At 38.9% G+C, this 24,842-nt stretch overlaps 1 protein-coding gene across 2 annotated transcripts in view; it reads right to left on the bottom strand.

Annotated features, from left to right (window-relative positions):
* Positions 1 to 17,743, bottom strand: part of HSD17B8 (hydroxysteroid 17-beta dehydrogenase 8) — a 147,453-nt gene extending 129,710 nt beyond the window's left edge. The window contains exons 1-4 of one of the 2 annotated variants that reach the window (XM_044083576.1): positions 17,667 to 17,743; positions 4,784 to 4,986; positions 3,841 to 3,957; positions 3,082 to 3,177 (exon numbers count right to left, since the gene is read on the bottom strand). In XM_044083576.1, coding sequence (XP_043939511.1) covers positions 3,082 to 3,177; positions 3,841 to 3,957; positions 4,784 to 4,986; positions 17,667 to 17,712 — 462 coding nt within the window. In that variant the 5' untranslated portion in view covers positions 17,713 to 17,743. The remainder of the gene's footprint in view (positions 1 to 3,081; positions 3,178 to 3,840; positions 3,958 to 4,783; positions 4,987 to 17,666) is intronic. The other variant, XM_044083577.1, reaches the window with a different exon arrangement.
* Positions 17,744 to 24,842: the final 7,099 nt, after the last annotated feature.

Raw genomic sequence — 24,842 nt, 5'->3', positions numbered from 1 at the left:
ATTAGCAAGGGTTTTGCATCCAGGAAGAAAGAGGTCATCATCTCTCTCTACTCTTCCCTCATTAGGCCAATCATCTAGTATAATGCCCCATTTGGCATGTACCTCACTAGACACAAGCAACAGCTGGAAAGGACACAAAAGTACCTCACGAAGAGGATCCTAGGCCTTAAACGCATGCCCTACATGGACAGACTCAAAAAACTTCAGCCATTCTCTGTCTCATATTGTCTAATAAGAGGCGATCTCTGCTTGACTTACAAAGCCATGTCTGACCCAGCTCTGATAGAAATGCTACATCTACAGAAATCCCAATCCCTCCGCACCACACGCTCCAGAGACCTCAACCTCATTACCACAACCAACAGAACATGCTGGAGGGACAGGTTCATAACCCAGAGACTGCCCATGCTCTGGAATAGACTTCCCATACATGTCAAGCAGAGCACTTCACTAGCCCTCTTCAAAAGAAATCTTGATGAGTGGATGGGAAATAGAAAGTTCACCCCAGGGATCACTACAGTGGCTCTACCTGATAGAGGCACTGGGAACTAACTTCGGGCAGCACGATGCCAGGGTACTTCTGTGGGCTAGGCTTGTAAAGGCTCCAGGGCCATTAGCCTAGTATGCACCTATGAACAGAATTATCCTAATTCTGAGGTAGTGCAACCACAGGAAAAAGAAAAAATATTTGTTTTTTTTTTTTTTGGAACACCAAGTCCTCTCCAAGGCTTTACACTCTTGGGGTCTAACATACTTAAAACTTAGAAAGCTCATAAGTTTAAATTTTTATGCTAAGTAGTCATCCACTTCATGCTGAGAGTGCTACTCAGAATTATGGTAGTATAATAAAATATAAGTAAAAGTCAGCACATCATCTACATCACAGCATACTACTAAACAATATGTGGTGCAAACTACCACAACTACTCAAAATTACGGTAGCATAACAAAACGTAGGTAAAAGTAAAAAAAACACTTCATTCACATTACAGCATACTAGCAAACAAGATGTGGTACAAAATACGTAAATTCCCAAAAAGATGGTAGTAGGCAATAGTCAAATATCACATCAACCACATCACAGTATCCAACCAAACAGGATGTTTTGCAACAGGTCTACTTTCGCGCATCAAAAAACATTACAGCGAATGGCTATTAATCAAATGTTAAACAGCGAGTGTTTAATGTTCTGAACATGCTTAACAGCGAAAACTAATTCACAGAATGGCCATAGTTGGCCAACCAGGAAGTATTGTAATGCATAAGATAAGCAAAGGGAACTTTTTGAAATTTGCCCTATTTCCAACTACAGTGTGATCTTGGAGTTTGGTATATATAGTTAAGGGGGTGTGGGGGGACAGAACCCCCCCCCCCTTGGTTGGTGATGTTTGCGATGATGGCTATCTATGCCTATTCGATGAATTAAGGGTACTTTTCCATTAAACCCCTACCACACAGTTTAGGAGCTGTATTGGCAGCTTTAAGTCCATAATAACAACGTCCAACATCACACCTCAGTTCTTTAAACAAAGTAATGGCTGAAGTGAAGGATGGATACTTACTGTAACAGGAGATGCTGGGTAATTACTCCTCTGTTGTCCAACTTGTCCTCCTTATTTGACTGGGACAAATGCTGTATTTCGGTTCAGAACCATATCATTTTAATCACTTGCGTGTGTATCTGTTGTAGTAAGCACGACATTAACATGCAGTCCTTTTCCTCAGTAGAGGAAGGTAAATAAGGTCATTTAAACTGGGGACAGATGTACAGTAAACAAGTAACGGAAAAATGCATTGTAAATGGTGGTACCATATTAAACAATAGTAATAAGTGAGGGTGGAGTAATCCAGCGCTGACTTTTTTTTTAACCAAAAAGTAGTCACAAGGCAAACGTCAGCCATTACACACTTGACAAGCAAGGGGGGTGGATTTTGCAAGATAGTACAGCAGGCACTGTGTTTTGCAAGGCGAACTGCAACGGATTACGACACAAGTAGTAATACTTGATGTATTGTACAGTAAAGTGTTTAGGATTGCATATTATGTTTAGTAATGTATGTGTGTGCCACCATTAAAACGGGGCTTTGGCTCAGCGAGTCTTTTCGGGTTAAGTAAAGTGCTGTGAGTTAAAAGTTGTCGCTGATTACTGTATTCTTGCTGCATTTTTTTCACATTTCTTTGCACTTGCGAATATTGCCATTGTTACTTCAGTACCTCTCAGCTGTTCCGATTTTTGTAGCATGTCCACATCTTTGCCTAAAAAATTGGATATATTCCTCATAAAATGTGTGGTTTGTCTGCCACATTATCAACAACTGGTCAGTAAAAATGATACATTTTGTGTTTTAGACTACATATTCTTCAGAAAGTGCATGTGGTTTACTATTGAAATGTCGAACGGCACTACATCGACTGTACTATAGTCGAACACGGAAGTTCGAAAATAGTAATGTCGACGACAAAAAAACAATCTAGGACTGTGTTTTAACATGGGTCGAGGTAGGGGAGATGTTTGTAGTTCTGAATAATACTGAACGCCTACCTCGACCCATGTTAAAACCATTCCTAGATTGTTTTTTTGACGTCGACATTACTATTTTCGAACTTCCGTGTTCGACTATAGTACAGTCGACGTAGTGCCGTTCGACATTTTAATAGTAAACCGTGCATGCTAATACAAAAGCAATTATCCTTAAAAAAGGCCTTATAACAGCAATAATTATAATCTGTCCATATTTCTGGCCTGTTGTCCTCATTATTTCCATCTTTGAAGTCGATAAACAAATAAGCCGGAATCAGGCAATACAGCTCCTAAAATGCATAGTAGGGGTTTAACGGAAAAGTACCAAATTAAGTTTTGTTGTTAAGCTTTTTTAGAATGTTAAACTTTCGCTGTTTAAACATTCAATTTTCTCACCCATATGGATGTGCATTATCAAAAATAACCCTCAAGAATTACTTTATGCTGTGGTCTGGTCAGTATTCTCAGATGGGGTCAGTCATTATTCTCTGTAAAGCAAATTTATTATGATCTGCAAGAGGCAATGGTCACTGCATGCATATCTGACAAAGGAACTTACCTTCCCTACAATGCTACCCATGTTAATGATAGAACCGTTGTTGGCACCGCTGGCAACCAGAGCTTTGGAGACAGCCTGAGTCATAAGGAATGTACCCTAAAAGGTGTAAGCATAGTTAAGTTTTAATGTGGGACTGCACCTGGAGTTAAAAGCGCACTTCACCAAATCAAGCACACAGAAGTTGAAACCAGTGTAAAAAGACATGTACATTGATGGCAGTTCCAAAACTCATAGACATATGTTCAGAAATCTTTAGCAACTGAGTACCCTCACTAGAACTAGGTGTAGAAAAATACATTTGGAACAAATAAGGTTTCCCGTCTCCCAATCCCCATTTTGCTCTCTGGATGTTCTCCCTGGTTACTGCATTTGCTCAGCCCCCACATCGCAAATACTTCCAGGCTGTCCCTAATGTAGGTCTTGCTGCCCAGGGCCTTATAGCAGCCCATGTCCTAACCTTCCCATATATCCAGCTTGGTGATCACTTTCACTTTGCACTCCAGTTTCTGCCACAGCTCGGTGAGAATTCTGCTCAGCACACTTCCTTCCCCACCAACAGCTCAGTGAGATTTCTAACCACACACTCTTCCTCACCCAGACAGAAATGCCTTGCTCCCTTCAAGCACTTTCAGGTGCCCTTGCTAATCAAACTGAGGTCACCTGGGATGTACTATGAGAACTTATCCATTCACATCACCATTGCAAACGTTGTTAGAAATTATGTTTTACAAGCAATATTCTTAACAGCAGTCTGTGTACCTTTAAGTTAACCTTCAGAACATTGTCAAAAGCCTCTTCCTCCATCTTCAGAACAAACTCATCTGCAGTGATGCCAGCACAATTCACAGAGATGGAAGGAACACATAAGAACTTGGCCTGAAAAGTAAAATATACAAACCATATACAAACTGCAGACAATATGGTTAAATGAGCTCATCTACAACACAGGAAACATTATCTGTTAACACAGTTATTTCATATATAACTGGAAATCATATAAAACCAACTAAAAACAAGGTGACAGCAATACAAGTTGCAGACTACTGCAATATGGGGCAGAAGCATCAACAAGTTCCTCTTTATCTGCCTGCATCACAAGCAGCGATTGACAAGCGATCCAACCTGGGATAAAATGAGGACAGGGACCTAGTCATGGGCATCACAGACACTATCAAATACTTGGGTATAGGCAAAGCTATGGTGAAACATGTGGTACATCAAGCTGCGTTTTCTAAACGGCACACATGAGCACCCTAGCCACAGCTTAACCATATCTGGAATAGTTCATACCTGAATCAGAAAAATTAGAGAAAGAAAAAAAAAAGGCAGTATTTGCTAAATGCAAGGTGAGCTGTACCAAAGTGGCCAGTAACTGAAGACTGAACACATTAGGTTGCTGGTATCCAAAACCAGTAATATACAGCTACATACTCCCAGTCAAGATGCAGCTGTAGTCTGGTATCCAAAACAGGTAATATACAGCTACATACTCCCAGCCAAGATACAGCTGTAGTCAAAGTGTCAATCAAGACCCAAAAGCACCATCTGATAACTAGTGCAAACTAGTATGCTGCTGCCCATGCATGCAAGCAAACACAAAAACATAACTATACTATAACCACATGTATCACAACTAGGAGCAAACAACCTATCAACAGTTTAAATATGTATTTTAATACCTATATTCGGCAGTAATAAATACCTGAATCGCAGACAGCAAATCTTTCACACCATCACAGGATGACACATCAGCAGGGAAGGCTGCATGCTGTTGGGCAGGCTGATCGCAAGACAACTCCTGCAGTGTCTCATTGGCAGCTTTATGATCAATGTCAACAACTGCAACTGTGGCACCTTCCAAAGCAAATCTCTGACAAACAGCACGACCAATCCCACTGCCACCACCTAAATAATACAAGGAACAGAAATTAATAAAGGCCTGGCACAAAACAAAGAAAACACGCATAAAAAAAAATATGCAAACGGCACTGACCCACCCCTAGTACTTTAAATGTTGTGGAATTTGTACTCCTTAGTTCCATTACCTCCTTGGAAATTATGCTCCCAAAGCCTCTTTCGGTTTAAATAATACCGACTCAGTATTTCACAATGAATATATATTGTTACAGAGCCATCATTGTATGCACCAACATGGGAAAGATGAAATAATTACAAAAGTTAAAAGTGCCAAAAACAAATTGTGCAACTGGGGGAGGGGAGGGTTGATTGAGCAGCTTTGACTGACACTTGTGTTCTTGGGAAGTGGAGGATTTGTTTTCTGTTCATCTATACCCTCAGTGGAGTCTAAAGTCTGTAGTTCAACACAGAGAAAAGTGATAGAGCATAGGCAGATTACTATTAGTGTGGAGCATACATAAGAACACACACAACCACAATGACAACTGCATGCTGTGCATGGGGTAGGTTAAAGGGAAATGCTTGCCACCTGGATGACTTTAAACAGGGATATCCTACTTTCCTGCTACCTTATTGCTTAGCTTTAAAAAGGGGCTTTGGCCCCAGTACAAATTAGATAGTAGATAGGGTTTTCTACATATGTGGATTTGGAAGCACAACAGAAAAAAAGCATGTGAAAAAATGAAGTGTACACAAACTTTACAGAGACTGTATTCACCATCTAAAAGTGTAAATTAGAAGTTTCTTACAAAATGACAAACCATACTAAAATTGGAATAATATCACGTCTGAAATGTATTCACATACATACCTAATGTTTTTCTTCCAACACAAATGTTAGCATTATTTCAGACTGAGACTAAGTTGGGAGATTACCACCACCCAACACGTGCCTAAAAATGTTTTAATATTGCATAGTAAGGAGGGAAGACAGTACCTAGAAACAGGTTATTGCAGCCTCAATTCACAAGGGAGGCCCTTCCAGACCCTAATAATTACAGGCTTATCAGCCTCATTGTGTGAGGCAATGGACAAAATCATTTGGTCACAGGAAACCTTCTTCTCCTTGAACTAATCCAGTATACTTCTGACCAAGGGAGGTCTTCTGTGAACTAATCCAGTATACTTCTGACCAAGGAAGGTCATCTGTGAACTAATCCAGTGTACATCTGACCAAGGGAGATCCTCTGTGTTTATCTTCATAAATTCTTTGGTTCACTTGACTACCAGCTGCCCTGGATGAAGGGTTATCTGTTGAAGCAGCATACCTCAAGTCTAGTTAAAGCATCTGATACTGCACCCCATGGCAGGATATTTACATAAACTCAGGAATATGAAGGAAAATGAAGCTGTTAAAACTTGGGTCTACAATTGGCTGCACGCTCGTACCAACAGGTAAGAAGAAAAAGAGTTCCTATCCTCTCTATCCCCTGTCCCAGTGGTCTCCGTCAAGTTTCTGCCCTTAGCCCACACCTTTTTGGCATCTTTTTCTTCAATGTAAAACTGACTCCAGTGTCTGGCTCATTAAACACACAAATGACTGCTAACCTAAGGGCATTGTCCTCAACCTGCTGACATCACCTCCCTTCAAAGAGTACTTAACATTACAAATGAATAGTGCAATAGAAACTACATTGCCTTCAATGTCAAGAAATGCACCATTGTGGCATATGGCGAAAATAAAAATAAAAAAATACTAGCACTATCCATGTACAACCGCTGCCACGAAAGGAGATACTGCCAGCCCAGCTAGGTGGAATTTTGTAAGTAATTATATATCATTTGTGAATATTAATATGATTTAGATAGAAGTTTGACAGAAGGAAATACAAAATTCCGGATAGCTGGGCTGGCAGTAAGTGGTTGTGTGTCATTTGTGAATGTCAACATGCTTCATGTAAGATGCTTGTGTGACATATATATTAGAACTGTATAATCATTCTACAGATGTGTGCTGAAGAGATATTTTGTAAAGTACCAAGCTGTACTGCGGTGGTGGTAGTGTGGTAGCGTTGTAGCCTCACAGTTAGACGTTGCAAGTTTGATTCTCAGTTAGAGCGTCTTCTGTGTGTCAACATGCGTGAATGGGCGTTCCTTTGTTGAAGGTTGTGCGTTAGGCCCAGCAAGCCAGCACATAAAAATCTACTGCCAATCATTAGCGGACCGGTGTTCAACTGTGGCGACCCCTAACCGGGAAAAGCCGAAAGAAGACCGAGTAGAAATGCATATGCACTATTGTAACTGTTTAGATGTATACATTTTAATCAGGAGACTAGAACACAGGAGATTAACTTCAAAAGAAGAATTGAAATTGTTACTTTATGGCTGGGCCATAAACAAAAGATGTCATCTCTCAGTTTTAGTGCAGTAACAGACACAATGTCTAGAACTAGAAGTTTTTTGTATAGTCTTGGAAGGGGTTGTTGTTTTAGGAGTTCCAGGATCTGCCTTAGATCTAAGAAGGGCCCTTATTTATGTGTTTTTGCAGGTAGACGCTAATTGTTACCAGCTGCATCAGTGGGGTGTTCCAGACCTGGTTTCAACAGTCAAGTTTGGGTCTTCCTTTGACACAGCCTACACCACAGACATTTGCTCAAGTTGTACAAGAACAAAATGCAGCGGTAAGCTACCCTATACAAAGGGACCAAACATTTTGTTGAGTCGACAATCCTTTTTCTTTTCCACAAAATGTAATGCATGTAAGTAGGGTTGGTGTAAACCAGTCATCCTTGGATGACACTCTGCTGACAGAAAAATTAAAACAATTTGATGTGTTCCCTTTAACTCTTAAAAAACTACAACTTGAAAACTCTTATTTACAAAGAAATATAGACCTTATGCAAGTCCCTAAATGTCTTAAGCTGTGGCATTATCCTAATGGTGACTCCTTTAACACTGAATTTTATAGACAGTTGCACAATATATTTGATAATGCTGGATTTGAAATGATGAGACTTTTAATAAAGCATAATGACACTCGTATGAATGACCTCAATAAGTCAGTGGAGGCACTCAATATGTGTATTAAGGCTGATCTGTTATTTGAACATTATACAACTTCTTCTTTCGGCTGCTCCCGTTAGGGGTCGCCACAGCAAATCAACTGTTTCCATTTCTTCCTGTCCTCTGCATCTTGCTCTGTCACACCAACCACCTGCATGTCCTCTCTCACCACAGCCATAAACCTTATCTTAGGCCTTCCTCTTGTCCTGTTACCTGGCAGCTTCATCCTTAGCATCTTTTTCCCAATATACTCTGCATCCCTCCTCAGCACATGTCCAAACCAACGTAATCTTGCCTCTCTGGCTTTGTCTCCAAACCTTCCAACCTGGGCTGATCCTCTAATATACTTTTTCCTAATCCTGTCCATCCTCGTCACACCCAGTGCAAATCTTAACATCTTCATCTCTGCCTCGCCAAGCTCTGACTCCTGCCTTTTTGTCAATGCCACTGTCTCCAACACAGCTGGTCTGACTACCCTCTTGTAGACCTTCCCTTTCACTCTTACTGGTACTCATCTGTCACAAATCACTCCTGACACTCTTCTCCACCCACTCCATCCTGCCTGTACTATCTTCTTCACCTCTCTTCCACACTCACCATTACTCTGAACTGCTGATCCCAAGTATTTAAACTCATCCACCTTTGCCAACTCTACTCCCTGCATCCTCATTCCTCTTCTCTCTACAGCATATCTCCACCTCTCCAGGATCTCCTCCACCTGTTCCCTACTCTCACTACAGATCACAATGTCGTCTGCAAACATCATACTCCATGGGGCCTCCTGTCTGATCTCATCTGTCAACCTGTCCATCACCACTGCAAATAAGAAAGGGCTCAGAGCTGATCCTTGATGTAATCCCACCTCCACCTTAAATGCATCCGTCACTCCCACCGCAGACCTCACCGCTGTCACACTACCCTCGTACATATCCTGTACCACTCTTACATACTTCTCGGACACTCCCGACTTCCTCATACAATACCACAACTCCTCTCTAGGCACCCTGTCATATGCTTTCTCTAAATCCACAAAGACACAATGCAACTCCTTCTGACCTTCTCTGTACTTCTCCATCAACACTCTCAGAGCAAACATCGCATTTGTAGTGCTCTTTCCTGGCATGAAACCATACTGCTGATCACTAATCATCACCTCCCTTCTTAACCTAGCTTCCACTACTCTTTCCCATAAATTCATGCTGTGACTGATCAATTTAATCACTCTGTAGTTACTACAGCTCTGCACATCACCCTTATTCTTAAAAATCGGTACCAAAACACTTTTTCTCCATTCCTCAGGCATCCTCTCACTTTCCAAGATTTCATTAAACAATCTAGTTAAAAACTCCACTACCATTTCACCTAAACACCTCTATGCTTCCACATGTATGTCATCTGGACCAACAGCCTTTCCGTTCTTCATTCTCTTCATAGCTATCCTTACTTCCTCTTTGCTAATCCACTGCACTTCATGATTCACTATCCGCACATCATCCAACCTTCTCTCCCTCTCATTCTCTTCATTCATCAGCCCCTCAAAGTACTCTTTCCATCTGCTCAACACACTCTCCTCGCTTGTGAGTACGTTTTCCTCATTATCCTTTATCACCCTTACCTGCTGCACATCTTTACTAGCTCGGTCCCTCTGTCTAGCCAATCGGTACAGGTCCTTTTCTCCCTCCTTAGTGTCCAACCTTTTATACAACTCTTCATACACCTTATCCTTAGCCTTTGCCACCTCACTCTTTGCCATGCACCTCATCTCCTTATACTCTTGTCTACTTTCTTCATCTCTCTGACAATCCCACTTCTTCTTCGCCAACCTCTTTCTCTGTATACTCTCCTGTACTTCTTCATTCCACCACCAGGTCTCCTTGTCCTCCTTCCTCTTTCCAGATGTCACACCAAGCACCTTTCTAGCCATCTCTCTTACTAGCTCTGCTGTAGTTACCCAGCTATTCGGTAACTCTTCACTGCTACCTAATGCCTGTCTTAACTCTTCCCTGAACATCACCTCACAATTACCCTTTTTCAATTTCCACCATTTGATCCTTGGTGCTGCCTTCACACTCATCCTCCTCTTCTTGATCACCAATGTCATCCTACAAACCACCATCCTATGCTGCCTAACTACACTTTCCCCTGCCACCACTTTACAGTCTCCTTCAGACTGGCCCTTCTACATAAGATATAATCCATCTGTGTGCTTCTTCCTCCACTTTTGTATGTCACCCTATGCTCCTCCCTCTTGTTAAAATATGTATTCATCACAGCCATGTCCATCCTATTTGCAAAATCCTCTACCATCTGACCTTCTGCATTCCTTTGCTTAACACCATACCTACCCATCACTTCCTCATCCCCTCTGTTCCCTTTACCAACAAGCCCATCGAAATCTGCTCCAATCACCAGTCTCTCACCCTTGGGTACAGTCATCACCACTTCATCCAACTCACTCCAAAATTTTTCTTTCTCATCCATCGCACACCCAACTTGTGGAGCATATGCATTAACAACATTCATCATTACACCATCAATTTCCAGCTTCAAAAACATCACTCTATCCGACACTCTTTTCACCTTCAAAACACTCTTAGCATACTGTTCCTTCAGGATAATGCCTACGCCATTTCTCCTCCCATCCATACCATGAAAAAACAATTTGAGCCCACCTCCGATACACCTAGCCTTGCTCCCCTTCCATCTGGTCTCTTGCACACACAATATACCAACCTTCTTTCAGTCCATCATATCAGCTAGCTCTCTCCCTGTACCAGTCATACTGCCAACATTCAAACATTATACAACGAACTTTGATAATATTAACAAAGTTGAAAAAGTATGCAAAGGCATTTTCTACCATAAAATAAACAAAATCAACAGGGATATTAAGGATTACAATAATGAAACTGCCTACCCTGTAAAAACACGTTCCCAAGGCAACCAAAATCTTTCAACCAATCAGAAGGCTTCCTGTGCTCAGCTGACAGCCTCGTCTGAACTGAGGGATGAAAGGGAAGCAGCTGAAGTTTGTGAGCGTTCTGTTAATGGAGGAATGAACGAGCTAATGAGGTCTCAGCAGATAAAAGGTAAAATAACAAAAACAACAGACAGAATTTGCATTTTTACAGGAACCAGCACAACAGCCTGAATTGGGATTACTCGGCACAGGGGGCTCAACCAAAGCAATTTTATTCGAACAGACAGCAAAGGAAGTCTTAAATGCTGGTTTTGAACTGGTATGGCAAGGAAGCAATTGTATTAATGATTTGACTTTTTACCTGATTTAAATTCCACTGCAATATGTGAAGGTGATATTGACTTTGGGAACAATTATTTGGTGACTGAGGATGTCTAAAATAAGTCACCTGAAGTTATACTAAATGCTTCTGGTGATTTTAAAGTATATAATTACTCTTGTAAATGTAGTGCACATGTGAATGTGCTTGCAAGGGGCTTTAGTTTTGTTCCTGCACGGGCTGCATGCATTGAAAATGTTCTTTTGGATTTAAAATTGTTTTGCAGAAAGTTGAACTTAAAAGTATGATTCAATTCAAATGAAAATGCGCAACATAATTTAGGCATGAATTTATTATGTAAGCCTAGTACTTTCAATCCACCTATGCACAATTTAATTAATGTTTTTGATAAGATCTGCAAGTTGGATTTCAGAGAAATTATTAATAGTAATAATAATAATAAAATGAGAGGTAGTAACAACTTGACAGTGGAAGATTGTAAATTATTAAATGAAATTGCTCGCGACCATCAAATTAGGGTTATGAAGCCCGATAAGGGCAATGGCATGGTTGTTATGGATATGGAAGACTATAGAAACAATATGAATATATTGTTAATGGATGGAACTTATTCCGAAGTGTCTTTAAATGAAGTCAATATTGCTTTTGCTAAAATAGATGATTCATTGTATGACATGCTTATGCAAGATCAGATGATTAAGTGAATTTGATTTTATTAAGAATGATTTCCCAGCGATAGCCAACATATTTGGGATTCCAAAAATCCACAAAGATTTCTGCCATCCGCCTTTTAGACCTATTGTGAATGGTAGACTGTCTTAAAACGTATTTTAATGCACAATTTGTGATTTTTTATTTAAAACAAATTCTTATTAAGTTCAAGTATATACATAAGGATTCCTGGGACTTCTTGAAGCATCTGAATGAACTAATTATTTCCTCCAGTGTTATATTAGTTACCATAGATGTAAAAAATCTTTTTTTCGGTCATACCCCACAATGTTGGGCTTTCTTGGCTTGAGAAGCAATTAGTCAATGCCAACATCGTATTAACTTATTAGTTTCACTGATTGAGATTATCTTAACCAATAATTATATATAATTTGATGGCCAATTCTATAAGCAGATGGTGGGGGTAGTATGGGGGCAGCTTGTGCCCCACCTATGCAAACTTAGTTATGGACCATTGGGAATCTGAGTATATTTTCAACAATGCTTATATGACCTGTATAAAATATTATACAAGGTACCTGGATGATTTATTTTTAATATGGATCAGCAATTAGAAGAGTTTATTTCATATATTAATAGTACAACTACAATTTACTTATACATTTAATAGTGAAAGAATAAGTAATTTGGATGTTGATTTAACTGTGAGGAAAGATGACTTTACATTATCATCTAAGATTTTCAGAAAACCTACTTTTTCCAACTCCTATTTGGATTTCTCGAGCTGTTACCCTTTTCATCAAAAAAGATCGGCGGTTATAGGGCAGTGAGAATGAAAACGTATGAATCTGACTTCTTTGATGAAGTTGAATTAATTCTTAATATGTTTAGGAAAAGGTGATACCCTGAAGATCTTTTTTTATAAAGTGTGTTATGAAGTTGTGCACAAGAGGGGAACAGCTTTTTACAAACCCATCCTTGGCTGTCATGTGTTCTCTATAGATATGGGTTGTGATAATCCTGCTGTCAACAATAATTTAGGTGGCAACAGTGAATGTAAAGGGATTTTTGCATTTATTACTACCTTTAACTTACAGTAAATATATAGTCAATGCTGTCAAGAAAAACTGGAATCTTTTCTCTTGAAAAGGGCATTGGTGACCTACTCAGTGATGCCCCAAATATTGTATTTAAAAGGGATCTAGCTTTTACAAATCTATTGGAGACTTGCAATAACTGCTCTAAATAACCCAGTAGTAAACCTTTGGGAAACTATAAATGCTATATGTGTAAAGAATGTCCACACATTTTGGTTACCAAAGAGCATTTTCAAATTGGGCAAACATGTTCGGGGTCACTACAATTTCCAATCTAAAATGTAGTTTAATTGCTAGGTGCCTACATTGTCCTGTATTTTACATAGGCAAGACTACAAGAATGTTTTGTGAGAGAATCTAGGAGCATCTTTTGGATATAAAGAAAGGAAAACTAACTAATGCCTTAAATAAGCATATAAGTGAGTTTCAAGAACATGGATTTCAGTTGGCAGTGGTTCAGCAAATAGTGAATGACTTACAGGGGAAAGTGTTACCAGTGAAGTTAGATGTTTGTGAATTAAAATGGCAACTTCATATGAATGCCTTTGTGTACCCAGGGCTCAATGAAAATCTAAACATCAACTGTGATTTACAATTAAGGCACTTGGAAGATTAATTGTTCTAGCCCTTGTGGTTGTTCTTTCCTTAAATGTTGTTAGGTTTTAATTGGTTATGGTTAATTGGGTATTAAGTAGTTATGAGGCATTGATGCTTTTAAACAGTGTTACTCTATTGTATTTTCAGTTCTGATGAAATCCCTCAAAGCTCTGGGATGAAAGCGCTTAAATGGTATATTTTCATGAATTTCTTTGTTTTTCACTGATTTTATTAAGTTTTAAAAGTGTGGTTGTTTTAATAAAAGGTCCAGTTTTTAACCAGTCGCTGTTCATGGAGTCAAGGCTGTGTTTCTTCATTCTTTTGGTTGGATTTGTGTTGTTATTATGTTGTGTGGAATATAGGAGATTGTTGTCACACTTAGTACACAACCAGTACTTGCCAGAAATTCCTGCAGCTCCTTCAGTGTTGTTGCAAGTCTCTTGGCAGCCTCTCTGACCAGTTATCGTCTGGTCTTTTCATCAATTTTGGAGTGACATCCAGTTCTTTGCAACGTCACTGTTGCATCATATTTTCTCCACTTTTTGATGACTGTCTTCACTGTGTTCCATAGTATATCTAATGCTGTGGAAATTTTTTTGTACCCTTCTTCTGACGGATACCTTTCAACAATGAGATCCCTTTGAAGCTTTGCAAGCTCTCTGCAAATCATGGCTTTTGCTGTAGCAGGCAACTGAGTAAATGTCAGGAAAATCCTACTAGGAAAGCTGAACTTTATTTGGGGTTAATCAGAGTCTGTAACTGATGGCAGTTGTATACCCAAGAAGACTGAATGTTGTAATTAAATCAAAAGGTGCTTCAACAAAGTATTAGTTTGAGGGTGTGCACACTTATGCAACCAGCTTATTGTATGTTTTTTATTTTTTATATTTTCACCTAACAGATTTGTTTGTTTATCAATTGAATTAGTCAGGTTATAGGTCACATTAAAGGTGGGAAATGGTTTGAAATGATTTAATGTAGTCTCATTTTTTTATATCACAAAAACCTGGCATTTTGACAGGGGTGTGTACACTTTTTATATCCACTGTAGATGTTCACAGAGACGTGGTGGGAGAGCCAGTAAGTGGGAAATTACAGAATGCCAGCAGTGAGTTGTCTGGAGATAACAAGGGTACCAAACTACAACAAGAGGTTATATCCTATCTTAGTAGATGGGAAAGAGGCCACTGCTATGTGAGAGAGAGAGACTCTGACATAACTATTGTGAAGCCTGCAATGGTTAAAGAGGAGCACTATTTGCTTTGGCAATCTACTCCAGTCAGAGCTTTAGGAGGGACCCCAATTCAAATACCTTTGGCTAAGGTTTACCTTGACTGGGAGGGTGGAAAAGGAAGCAAGCAAATAGGTGTGTTTAAGGATATCCCTGCAGATGTCCTGATAGGGAATGATTTTGATAATACAGTACCTTGTATGCATGCAGTTACACGCAGTCAGTCTTGGAGACAAGCATGTGGGTCTGGTAGCCTGGGGAGACCCAGACAGACCACAGACTTGAAGCTAGGACAGGTGTGGTGGTTACTTCAGAAAGTGGGCTACCCTGTAGCAGTAAGACTGAAGGTGAGCCACAGCTGCTTGTGGGTACTGATGTTCCTTTGGACATAGTAGATGCAAGGGCAGAGGTGAGCAGTAGTACACAGGCTGACAGTGAGGCACCACCATCAGAGAATACCAGACTTCCTGAGAAAGGGGGGCTGGGAAGGGTTACAGAGAAACAGTTGAGACAGGCTCAGCTCTCAGACTCTACATTACAAGTTCTGCGGGAGGAAGCTAGTGAGGCACCTGATTTTCAAGGGAAAGGGGAATCTGTATACTGGGACAAAGGGTTATTGCATAGAGAGTGGACCCCTGAGGGAGGGCTAGAGGGTGACAATACAGCAGTTGGTAGTCCCCAGAACCTACAGTCTGGCAATTCTAGCTGTAGCCCATGATATTCCCTTTGCGGGTAATATGGGCATAAAGCGTACCAAGAGATGTATTATGCAGAACTTTTATTGGCTTGGGATTTCCAGAGATGTAACAGGTACTGAGGGACCTGTGAGCAGTGCCAAAAGGGAGACAAGGTCAAGGCTCCTCTGATGCCTTTGCCTGTGATTCAGGAGCCATTTCAGAGGGTAGCTATGGATATTGTGGGGCCTCTAAGTACCCCAAGTTCCACAGGGAAGAAGTATATCCTAGTGGTAGTAGATTATGCTACTAAATACCCTGAGGTGGTGGCTTTATCCTCTACAGAGGCAAAAAAGATGGCAAATGCTTTGTTAGAGATTTTCAGCAGGATAGGTTTCCCAAAAGAAATACTGACCGACCAGAGGTGCCAATTTCATGTCAGACCTGCTGGCATGTCTGTGGAAGCACTGTGGGGTGAAGCACTTAAAGCCCACCCCCTACCATCCCAAGACAAATAGTCTGGTTGAGAGGTTAAACTCTACACTAAAGACCATGCTATGGGCATTTGCAGACCAGTTTAAAAGGGACAGACTAGACTATTTTTTTTTCTTTTAACAAATTTAGAGCAGAACCCATGACCACTCATTGCAAAACAGGCTCTTCTCATAATTATTTTAGAGCAGTTGTTATTAGTCTAAAAAGAGATAGACAAAATCCCCTATTGGTTGCCTGGATGATGGCTGTATCTCACCTCACAAGAAAACAAACTGTGCATGATCAGTATGTTGGGCCAGATGATTAGAAGGCAAAGGGGTGAAAAACAACACACAAAAAAACAAACTGTCACAGAAATTAACTGCTATGAATTCTGTTTGCCAGTATTACCCAGATAAACTGGACCTGCTGGTTCTGGGACTCTCAAACAATGCAGTGAAATAACGTGGAAGTGGAGACAAGAATAGAAATGTGAAACTCCACTGTTACTCGGCAGCCACAGGGGTTGTTCCACATTATCAGGCCCCATGAACAACAGCTAGGCATGAGTAGACAGAATTCCAATGAAACCCCACCCTTAAATGTAACGATTGCTTTAAAAGGATACTGGGCCCCAGACGTACATTAAAATATCTTTACTTTAAAAAAACGGACTCCCCCACCTCTCTCAAGTGCATTTTGCACAACTAATACACTACCTTAAATATTTTGCTGATCCTCAAGGTAAATAAGTGAACTGTTCTACCACTCAGTAGAACAAGGAATTAAAATGGTATTCAGAAGGTCAGCATTTTTACTTTAAAATGTCTTCACTACAAAGTAGTACTTGCAAATAACTCCCCATTAAAGTTATCTCGTGAATCTGGTTACGCTAGGGACACAATACATAACACTTACGTTCTATCTGAAAACCTTTCCTGTAAACTGACACAAGGGGTCCAAGGTGAAAATCTGTACACTCGGTATTCTCCTGGTCATTAACTCAGGGTGTAGTCAAACATACTCAGCAAATTCAACTCAGTGAGGTTTCAGAGCTTTTACTATGAACCCAAAACTCTAGTACATCTACAGTGTATTTCTTCTCTAATTCCTGGGCTGTGGTGAAATATGTCCATTCTGTAACTGTGCCATCTACATAAAAAGTGCAGAAAATAGATTTTGCTAAACGCATCTGGTTATATTCAGACCAAAAAGACATGACAAATAATTGGATTCGGAACTCAGCAAAAAAGTGTTGCCCCAATAACGGAAAAGTACGCAACCGCTTTTAAAGTGTTGCCCCAATAACGGAAAGTATCCATTTTTCTACAGAACTGCTCAAACTGTCCTTTCACAAGTGAATTACGTTAAAGGAAGGCACATAAACGCATTTGAATAGGTTGATTTACGAAAAATAGTACAGTGACTGGCCCCCTGTCCACTCAGCTGCAAAAAAAACCCACATATCAGTTTAACACTTGAAACCCAAGCAGTGAGTAGATCATATCCCATACTCAACCTCTTACTTCCCCACTACCCCATCCCCTGCAAAATCAAACAGCGTAAACTTTTGACATATTGATATTTTGTCTCTCAAAATAGCTGACAAATATAAACAAAAATCCAGTCAGTATATCCTACAATAATTCAAAGACATAACCTGTCACTACTGCCAACCGTGAAACCAATTTGCCTACAACTGCCATGCCACCGGAACTACTATATACTCACGGTTAAGGACTATGAGGGCTACTTTTATTGTGGTACATTCTGTACTTCCGGGCTAAGACTGAAATTGGTGTGTTGAGATGAGAGTTTTAGCCAGGTAAATACATTCATATAAATAAAAATAAAATTATGTGACGTGGAGTATGGGGTTAATTATTAATAGCAATGATTTGTTTGCTAACTCCGTTTAGATCATGGTTGTTTTCAGGCACTTACTGTTCGCTAGCTTTTACAAATACAAAAACAAAATTCCATATTTGTTTTAGTTGTGACATCTACAATTAAGACTTCTTAATTGCGCGTACGAGTGGCTTCCGAAAGACATGCGTGAATGGGCGTGCCTTCGCTGAAGGTTGAGCGTCGGGCTGGCAACTCGGCACCATAAAAATCTACTGCCAGTCATGGTCCGCTGTGGCGACCCCTAACCGTGAAAAGCCGAATAGACAAACAATTGTGTATATTTAGTTCCAGCAAGAAATGTGAGTTTCCCCCATTTATATATATTCTCATAACATTACGATTTGGGTTGCTGGGTCCTTGAAAAAAAATAACGTTCATAATTAGGTTATATGAACAGTAACTGCAAATAGCTAACTAATTTAGGCAGCGAAATTACTACTTTCCACTTTGCTTATGGTTGTTCCTCTCAACATCTAGAAGTCAGAACAAATGTAAAAATAATGGGGGTGGAGCGTGCAGAGGCTCATAATCAGGGACCTAAATATTGCTATTACAAAGGATGAACCTTCAATTTTTATTTATTTATTTTATTTTAAATTTTGTTTACCGGGGTAGTCCGACTGGGCTTAACCCATTTTCAGCGGAGATCCGGGGAGAAAAGCTCCACATAAAACAATGAGACAGTATAAGCTGGACATAGAACAGTTTACATATAGATATGCTAAGTCAATGTTTGTTTCTTTCGGCTTTTCCTGGTTAGGGGTCGCCACAACGGAACTCCGATCCGCTAATAATAGGCAATAGATTTTGACGTGCTGGCTTGCCGGGCCTAACGCACAACCTTCAACGAAAGAACGCCCGCTCACGCATGTCGACACACAAAAGACGCTCTAACTGAGAATTGAACGGGCAACGTCTAACTGGGATGCGACAACCCTACTGCAGTATACATATGATAAGTCAATACATAGCATAATATGACAAACACAGAAATATACCTAATATATACACATTAACTATATGCGGTACAATACATATCCCTATGGCTTTTGATAAATTATATGCTCGACTGTCAAAATACATTTGTACACATATAGCGAGTTGTATATAGTTGATGTTAGGTATACGTTAAAGGAGATCTGTTTGCAAAAGTTTGAGGAAAGATATAAGAGGAACCAGAGATTGTATTGATTAGAAAAGGTATACTTAGTTTGAGATACAAAAATTATAACAAATTTGATTTGAAAGGCTAGAAAGCAGGAAAGGGGAGAAGGGAAAGACAAGGGGAAGTATAAACGCACATGTATATAAAATTTGCCTGTGTGACTATAGGTAGAGAAGACAGAAATGGTTTTCAGGTCTTGCAGTGCTATTTAGGTTCAATTTGGTAATAAAAGGGAAACGTTATTGTTTTAGTGAATGAAATGTCTGTCATTATTTACTAACTTTACTATTTAGTGATTTATCAAAAAACACAAATGTTTGAGGAACAGACCAAAATTGTGAAAAAAAAATCTGGAAGGAAAAAAATATCTGAAGTCAGGGCTGATTGATAAGTGTGCGTATGGTGTGGACTGTCTGAAACAGTATATTGATCCCATACTGGAAGAACAATTAGGGTGCTGGCTGCAGTTTTCCAGAAGAACAGCAGATGGCGGTGCAATACGAGGGAAAAAAAACGTACAAAGGTTGCTCTCCGAGGAAACGTGCTTTGTCTTTCGCTTGTTCGCGTTTGAGTGTCTATGATTTTGCTAACCAAAGTTTGAAGTGCTTTGGAGATACAAATCTTTTTAACGTTTGTATATTATAGAGCCAACGGTATTATTTTTCTACCAGTTGAAAACAAAAAGACAGCACTATGAAGGCAGGCTGGCAGCCGACAGGGAATTTTAATAATAAAGAAGAGGACACGGTTTATAAGTGAAAGGTGAAATAAAAGTATTCATGTTGGAACAGAGTCGTAGAAGCAGAAATTAAGTGAAATGAGTGCACTTTTATCCTAATGGGCATTTACTATTCAGGTGGGAACGTGGTCTTAGTGGCACACTTTAAATGGGAGGATGACACACTTGTATCAATTAGAATAACTTTCTCCCAAATTGCCCCAACTTTATCCGTTAAATCAGTCAATTGATACATATAATATTTGAGTAAAGTAGCTATATAATTGAGCAACATTTGAACTCAATCAGAAATAAAGGGTGGCCTAATGATTAAGGTGTTTGCCTTACAAACAGAAGGTACAGGGTTTGAGTCTCATAATGTATAATTGGCTAGGCTTAAAATGGCTCACGAGGGCAGTTAGCCTAGTACTAATCTATGAACCTATGAACTAATTAATATTGACTCAATCAGGGCTGGTGCCCTAGGCCAAAGGTCTCCAAACACCACCCAGTGCCCCCATCCTAGGCTACCTACACCATCCGGACTACTGGAAAAGTGCCCCTGCTTGACACCCTAGGCGGCTGCCTAGTTAGTCTATACTTAGGCCGTCTATGCACTCAACTGAAATAAATCGTATCTGAAAGCAAACTAAATTTCAGAATATACAAGGGGAGTATACCTCCCAGCTGTCCTGATTTTCACTGAATGTTCAGATTTTTCCCTCATATTTTTGGTCTGTTCCTCGTAAAATGTGTTATTTTATGGCAAATTCACTGAGGTTTGAAGTCACCAAATAATGGCACATATCTAACTTTCAGGCTTAATATCCTTCAGAAAAAGCATTCTAACATAAAATCATTTATTCTAGCAACTTTCTAAGTTAATAAAACTAGTATTTGAAATATGTCCTTATTTTTATACCTCTGTGCACAACCCCCCTCCCCACTATATTAGGGTTTGTCCATATTTCTTCTACTAAGGTTGAGAGGTGTGAAGGTTTGGCAAATTACTCCAGTAAGTTTTAAGAATTACATTCTCAGCCATCTTATAATGAAGTAGACCAATGTTCTGTACAGGTAAAAACATAAACACAGAGTAGTAGGCTTAACATTGTTTCCAATAATAAGGACAGTTTAGGCCAAAAATTCTAATTAGTATATCTTCTTTTGATCCCATTTAGTCCTGTTTTATGCTGCATTTCATTTGCTCGTTAGTAAAGAGTAGTTGCCATTTCTTCGGCTTAACTAACATGCCTCCTTTGTTTACATTTCTGAATCACAGTGCTTGAGCAAATAGTGAACTTTTGTTAACAAGAGTATTGTCATAAAATGTGTTTTCTTTTTTAAATGGATAAGTGGACTGGACAGAAATATCCCTTTTTAAGGGCAATCCTAGACCACTTTCTAGATAACTAACTTCTCAGTCATACACCAGATGAATGGAGGCTGAGAGAACCCTGGGCTACAGGAAATCGCTCATTAACAGCTCACAGCCTTCATTCTCTGCAGTAAGTGCTAGTTGTGTGTTAAAAATCAGCTTTGACCTCTAATTTGTAACTCCAACAACAGTTATCCGTATATATTCCGTCTTCTGTGGTGTGTATCTTTGTACTTACTATACTACTTGTTTGTAATCACTTGTGAAGCTTTTCTCCCCGGGCCTCCTCTTTAAAAGGGCTTCCGCCCAGTTGGACTAACCCAGCCAACAAATATCAAATAAATAAAGAAAGAAAGAAATAAGAAATGTTCTATGAATAAATATCCATGAAATTTTTTCCAAAATAAGGATGGCATTTTTAGCTGAACCTAATATTCTGGATTTATCTCTATCAGTAAAATCTGACAGTCAGTAAAATATTCTTCCGACAGTAACTAATGTACACTCTCTACCTTTCTTTGTAAACCACCTCCCATCCATTGTCCACTCTCACTTTAAAGTCATAACATTTTGTCCAAGTACTACAAAAACTGTATTCCCAACACAATACAAAATCTGTACTTTGTAATTCATATAAAATTCCTCACTTTACTAATCCTTTAAAGTGAACTCCCTATACACTCCATCTTTCTAATTCACATAACGTTTTGCGCTCATTATACTAATCCTTGAAAATGTATTCCTTATACACTCCTACATCTCCACTCTGTAACACACAAATTAAATTCCTTGCATTGCTTCTACTTGACACTTGGAATATATTAACATTAATGTTTTTTTCTTAAACTGTTACAAAATCACATTATTCCTCAGCATACCTTGTAAAAAAATTTAATTTCTACAACCTATGTCTAATTTCACATTGTATAACCGTACATTGTCAGATATCCTTTAAATAACAAGAATTAGCTGCAAACAGGAACTTTTCTTTCAAGGCCACCTGTGAAAAGGAGCTTTGATTCAGTCGGGCTAACTCAGTTAACATTAGAAATCAGTAAATAAACACATAAATAAATAAATACTAAATCCATTCATACTTAAATGTCACATCCGACTCCAATAGTGACCTTGCAGACAGTCCCCTCTATCAATGGAATTAACTAAGAAAAAAGGGACTAGAAGTAGATTACCACGCCCTTCTTCTGTAACACACACATATTGCACATGCACACCTAGAGTCAGTGTAGATTTGTTAATCTGCCCACTGCATAAATAGTTTGATTTAAATTCCATTAAGAACTGACTGTAACTCAGCTGTATGATAATACAATTTGTTATAAGTAAGAAAATGCTGAATTAGCTGTTTCATTCAATAATATAGATTTTATGTAGCTCAGCCATGTCGGACAGATCTTTACTTCCATTTTAGACATATGTTGCATCTTATGAATGTAAAGTAGCTCTTTAAACAAGTTACCAGTCTTCAGAATCTAGTTTGTACTTATGAACTGTACTGTCTTGTTTATATAACTGTCATTCCTCTTAAACAAACAATTAAACCAATAGAAAAAAAATTACTCTCACATCGCAACATTTTTGTTACAGTAGAACCTTTAGTAAATCCCAGTATAAAAGGAGATTGAAATACAGAGAAGATCCATCTTTTATTTTCGTGAATTATAGCAATAATCCATGAATGGGTACCAAGTGTTGTAGACCTATATCAGAAGATCGACAGACCACAACATCGAATTGCAAAAGTTTGAAGGGGAAGATATAAACACAAAATGGAGACATTTCTAAGAAGACAACACCTTCTCTGTCTCCTCCCTCCTTAGCCTTTTTTTATGTTAACGAATGATCAGTCTGGATGACGAAATCTTGTCGTGTGACTGGACTTTTTTTTTCTGTTGGATATGCTCACTTTGGAATGGGCACAAATATTGGTCTTTATGTTTTTGAAAAATAAATACCTTTTATTTTCTAAATAAAACTTCAAACCCCAGCAAGGAAACCCAAAAATGATCATTGCTCAGAACACCAAAAGGAGCCACCAAAACAGTTGCATTTGATCACAACCTTTAATACATGAAGAAAAATGTAAAAAACAAAGACGTTAAGCACAATACAATAAAAATGCATGCACTTTCATACCCTTGATAATCCAGACTTCATCAGAACAATACAGTAACCTAATGTGGTAGTATTTTTAGGATGAAGTTTGAGAAGTGGTTTAGTTAGCTGATTTTTACAGAATGCTTGTCATTGTTCTTGATGCTTTTACCCTGTGCTTTGTAAAGTTAGTGATGTTCTTAGTTTGTAAGAGTCAGTAAATAGTGTTTGCTGTTGTACTGAATTGCAATTCTTGTTTTATATGGAAAATCACTACTGGTGTGACTTCTAAATGTGTGCTGGTATTGATTCCATTGTTTTGGGAGATTTTTCCCTTCTTCAAGTTGTTGCAGCCATGGAGTTGGCATATATAAGTTTGTGGAGTGTGGGGGTGGGGGCTTGCCCCCCACAACATTGGGGAAGAGGGTGGCATGCCCCTGCAGAAAACACTTGTGGTTTTCTTTGTTGTTCTTGCATATTTTTTAATTTATTTAGTTATCATGGTAGAATTAGGTAATCTGGTCTAGTGTGTTTTAAACCAGATTTTCTACTTATTTTTTGACAAATTGTGATTCTATTATATGTGTTGTCTACCAAAAATAACAGACTTGTATAGCTATTTAATAAACACAATATTTTAATTTATAAGATTTTTGAATTATTTCGATATTTTAAATAGTCCCTTGGAGATTCATAAAGAACCCAGCTGCTCATGTTAAAGATGAAGTAAATCCATGATGTGGCATTTTGTGATTCAGAGACACATTAGTTGCAATGAGGAAAATACCTCGTTATTCACTAATTTGTATATTTCTGAATAGCTGCTAACAACAGTGAGTTGAGCTCAGGACTTTCATGCAGTAGTTAAGAGTGGCAGATGCAGTATGTTAGCAGAGACACCTTCCCAGTCACTCTGCCACACAAAATAACACAGTAAAACACATGTACACATGCACACCTCATACCCTGCACCTGCCCCTGTTGTCAGGTAATTCGCAGATGATTATAGTCGGTCCTTAATGCCGATCATTTGAGTTTCCCACTCCATATCCTTCATTAAATGCATGGTAATGCAAAAGCTGTTACCCTCATGACTTCTTACATTTGTAAGAGGAATAATTAAAATCATTCCATGATTTTTGGCTTTGTTTTTGTGTTTTATGGTATGAGGTTGAGAGGTATGCTTAACATTCCCAATCTATCTTCCTCGTAAGTCATGAACTGCTGCAGACTTTGAATAATGTCTGAGCTCCTCATTATATGACAAAAAAATTACTGCCTTAACTTATCAGCACAGTGGATTAATGTTGAGGTTTCCTGTGCCATCTTCAATTTTACATATTTTTCCTTAATCTCCATTTGTAACGTATTGTTATTTTGACAATATCTGATACCAATAAAAGTAACAATGAAAAGCTGTCTCTATTACTCACTATCATTCTATATTTCCATGATTATCTGCTGTATTTTTGACTGTGAAATGAGGAAATGGTATATATTTATCAGATTATTTTCCTTTTCTGAATTCCTATTACTTCTGTTTCCAAGTCATGTT

The sequence above is a fragment of the Protopterus annectens genome, chromosome 9.part0 (genome assembly GCF_019279795.1).
Source record: "Protopterus annectens isolate FY-2018-M chromosome 9.part0, PAN1.0, whole genome shotgun sequence".
NCBI lineage: Eukaryota > Metazoa > Chordata > Ceratodontiformes > Protopteridae > Protopterus > Protopterus annectens.
This window is presented reverse-complemented; position numbering and strand designations above follow the sequence as displayed.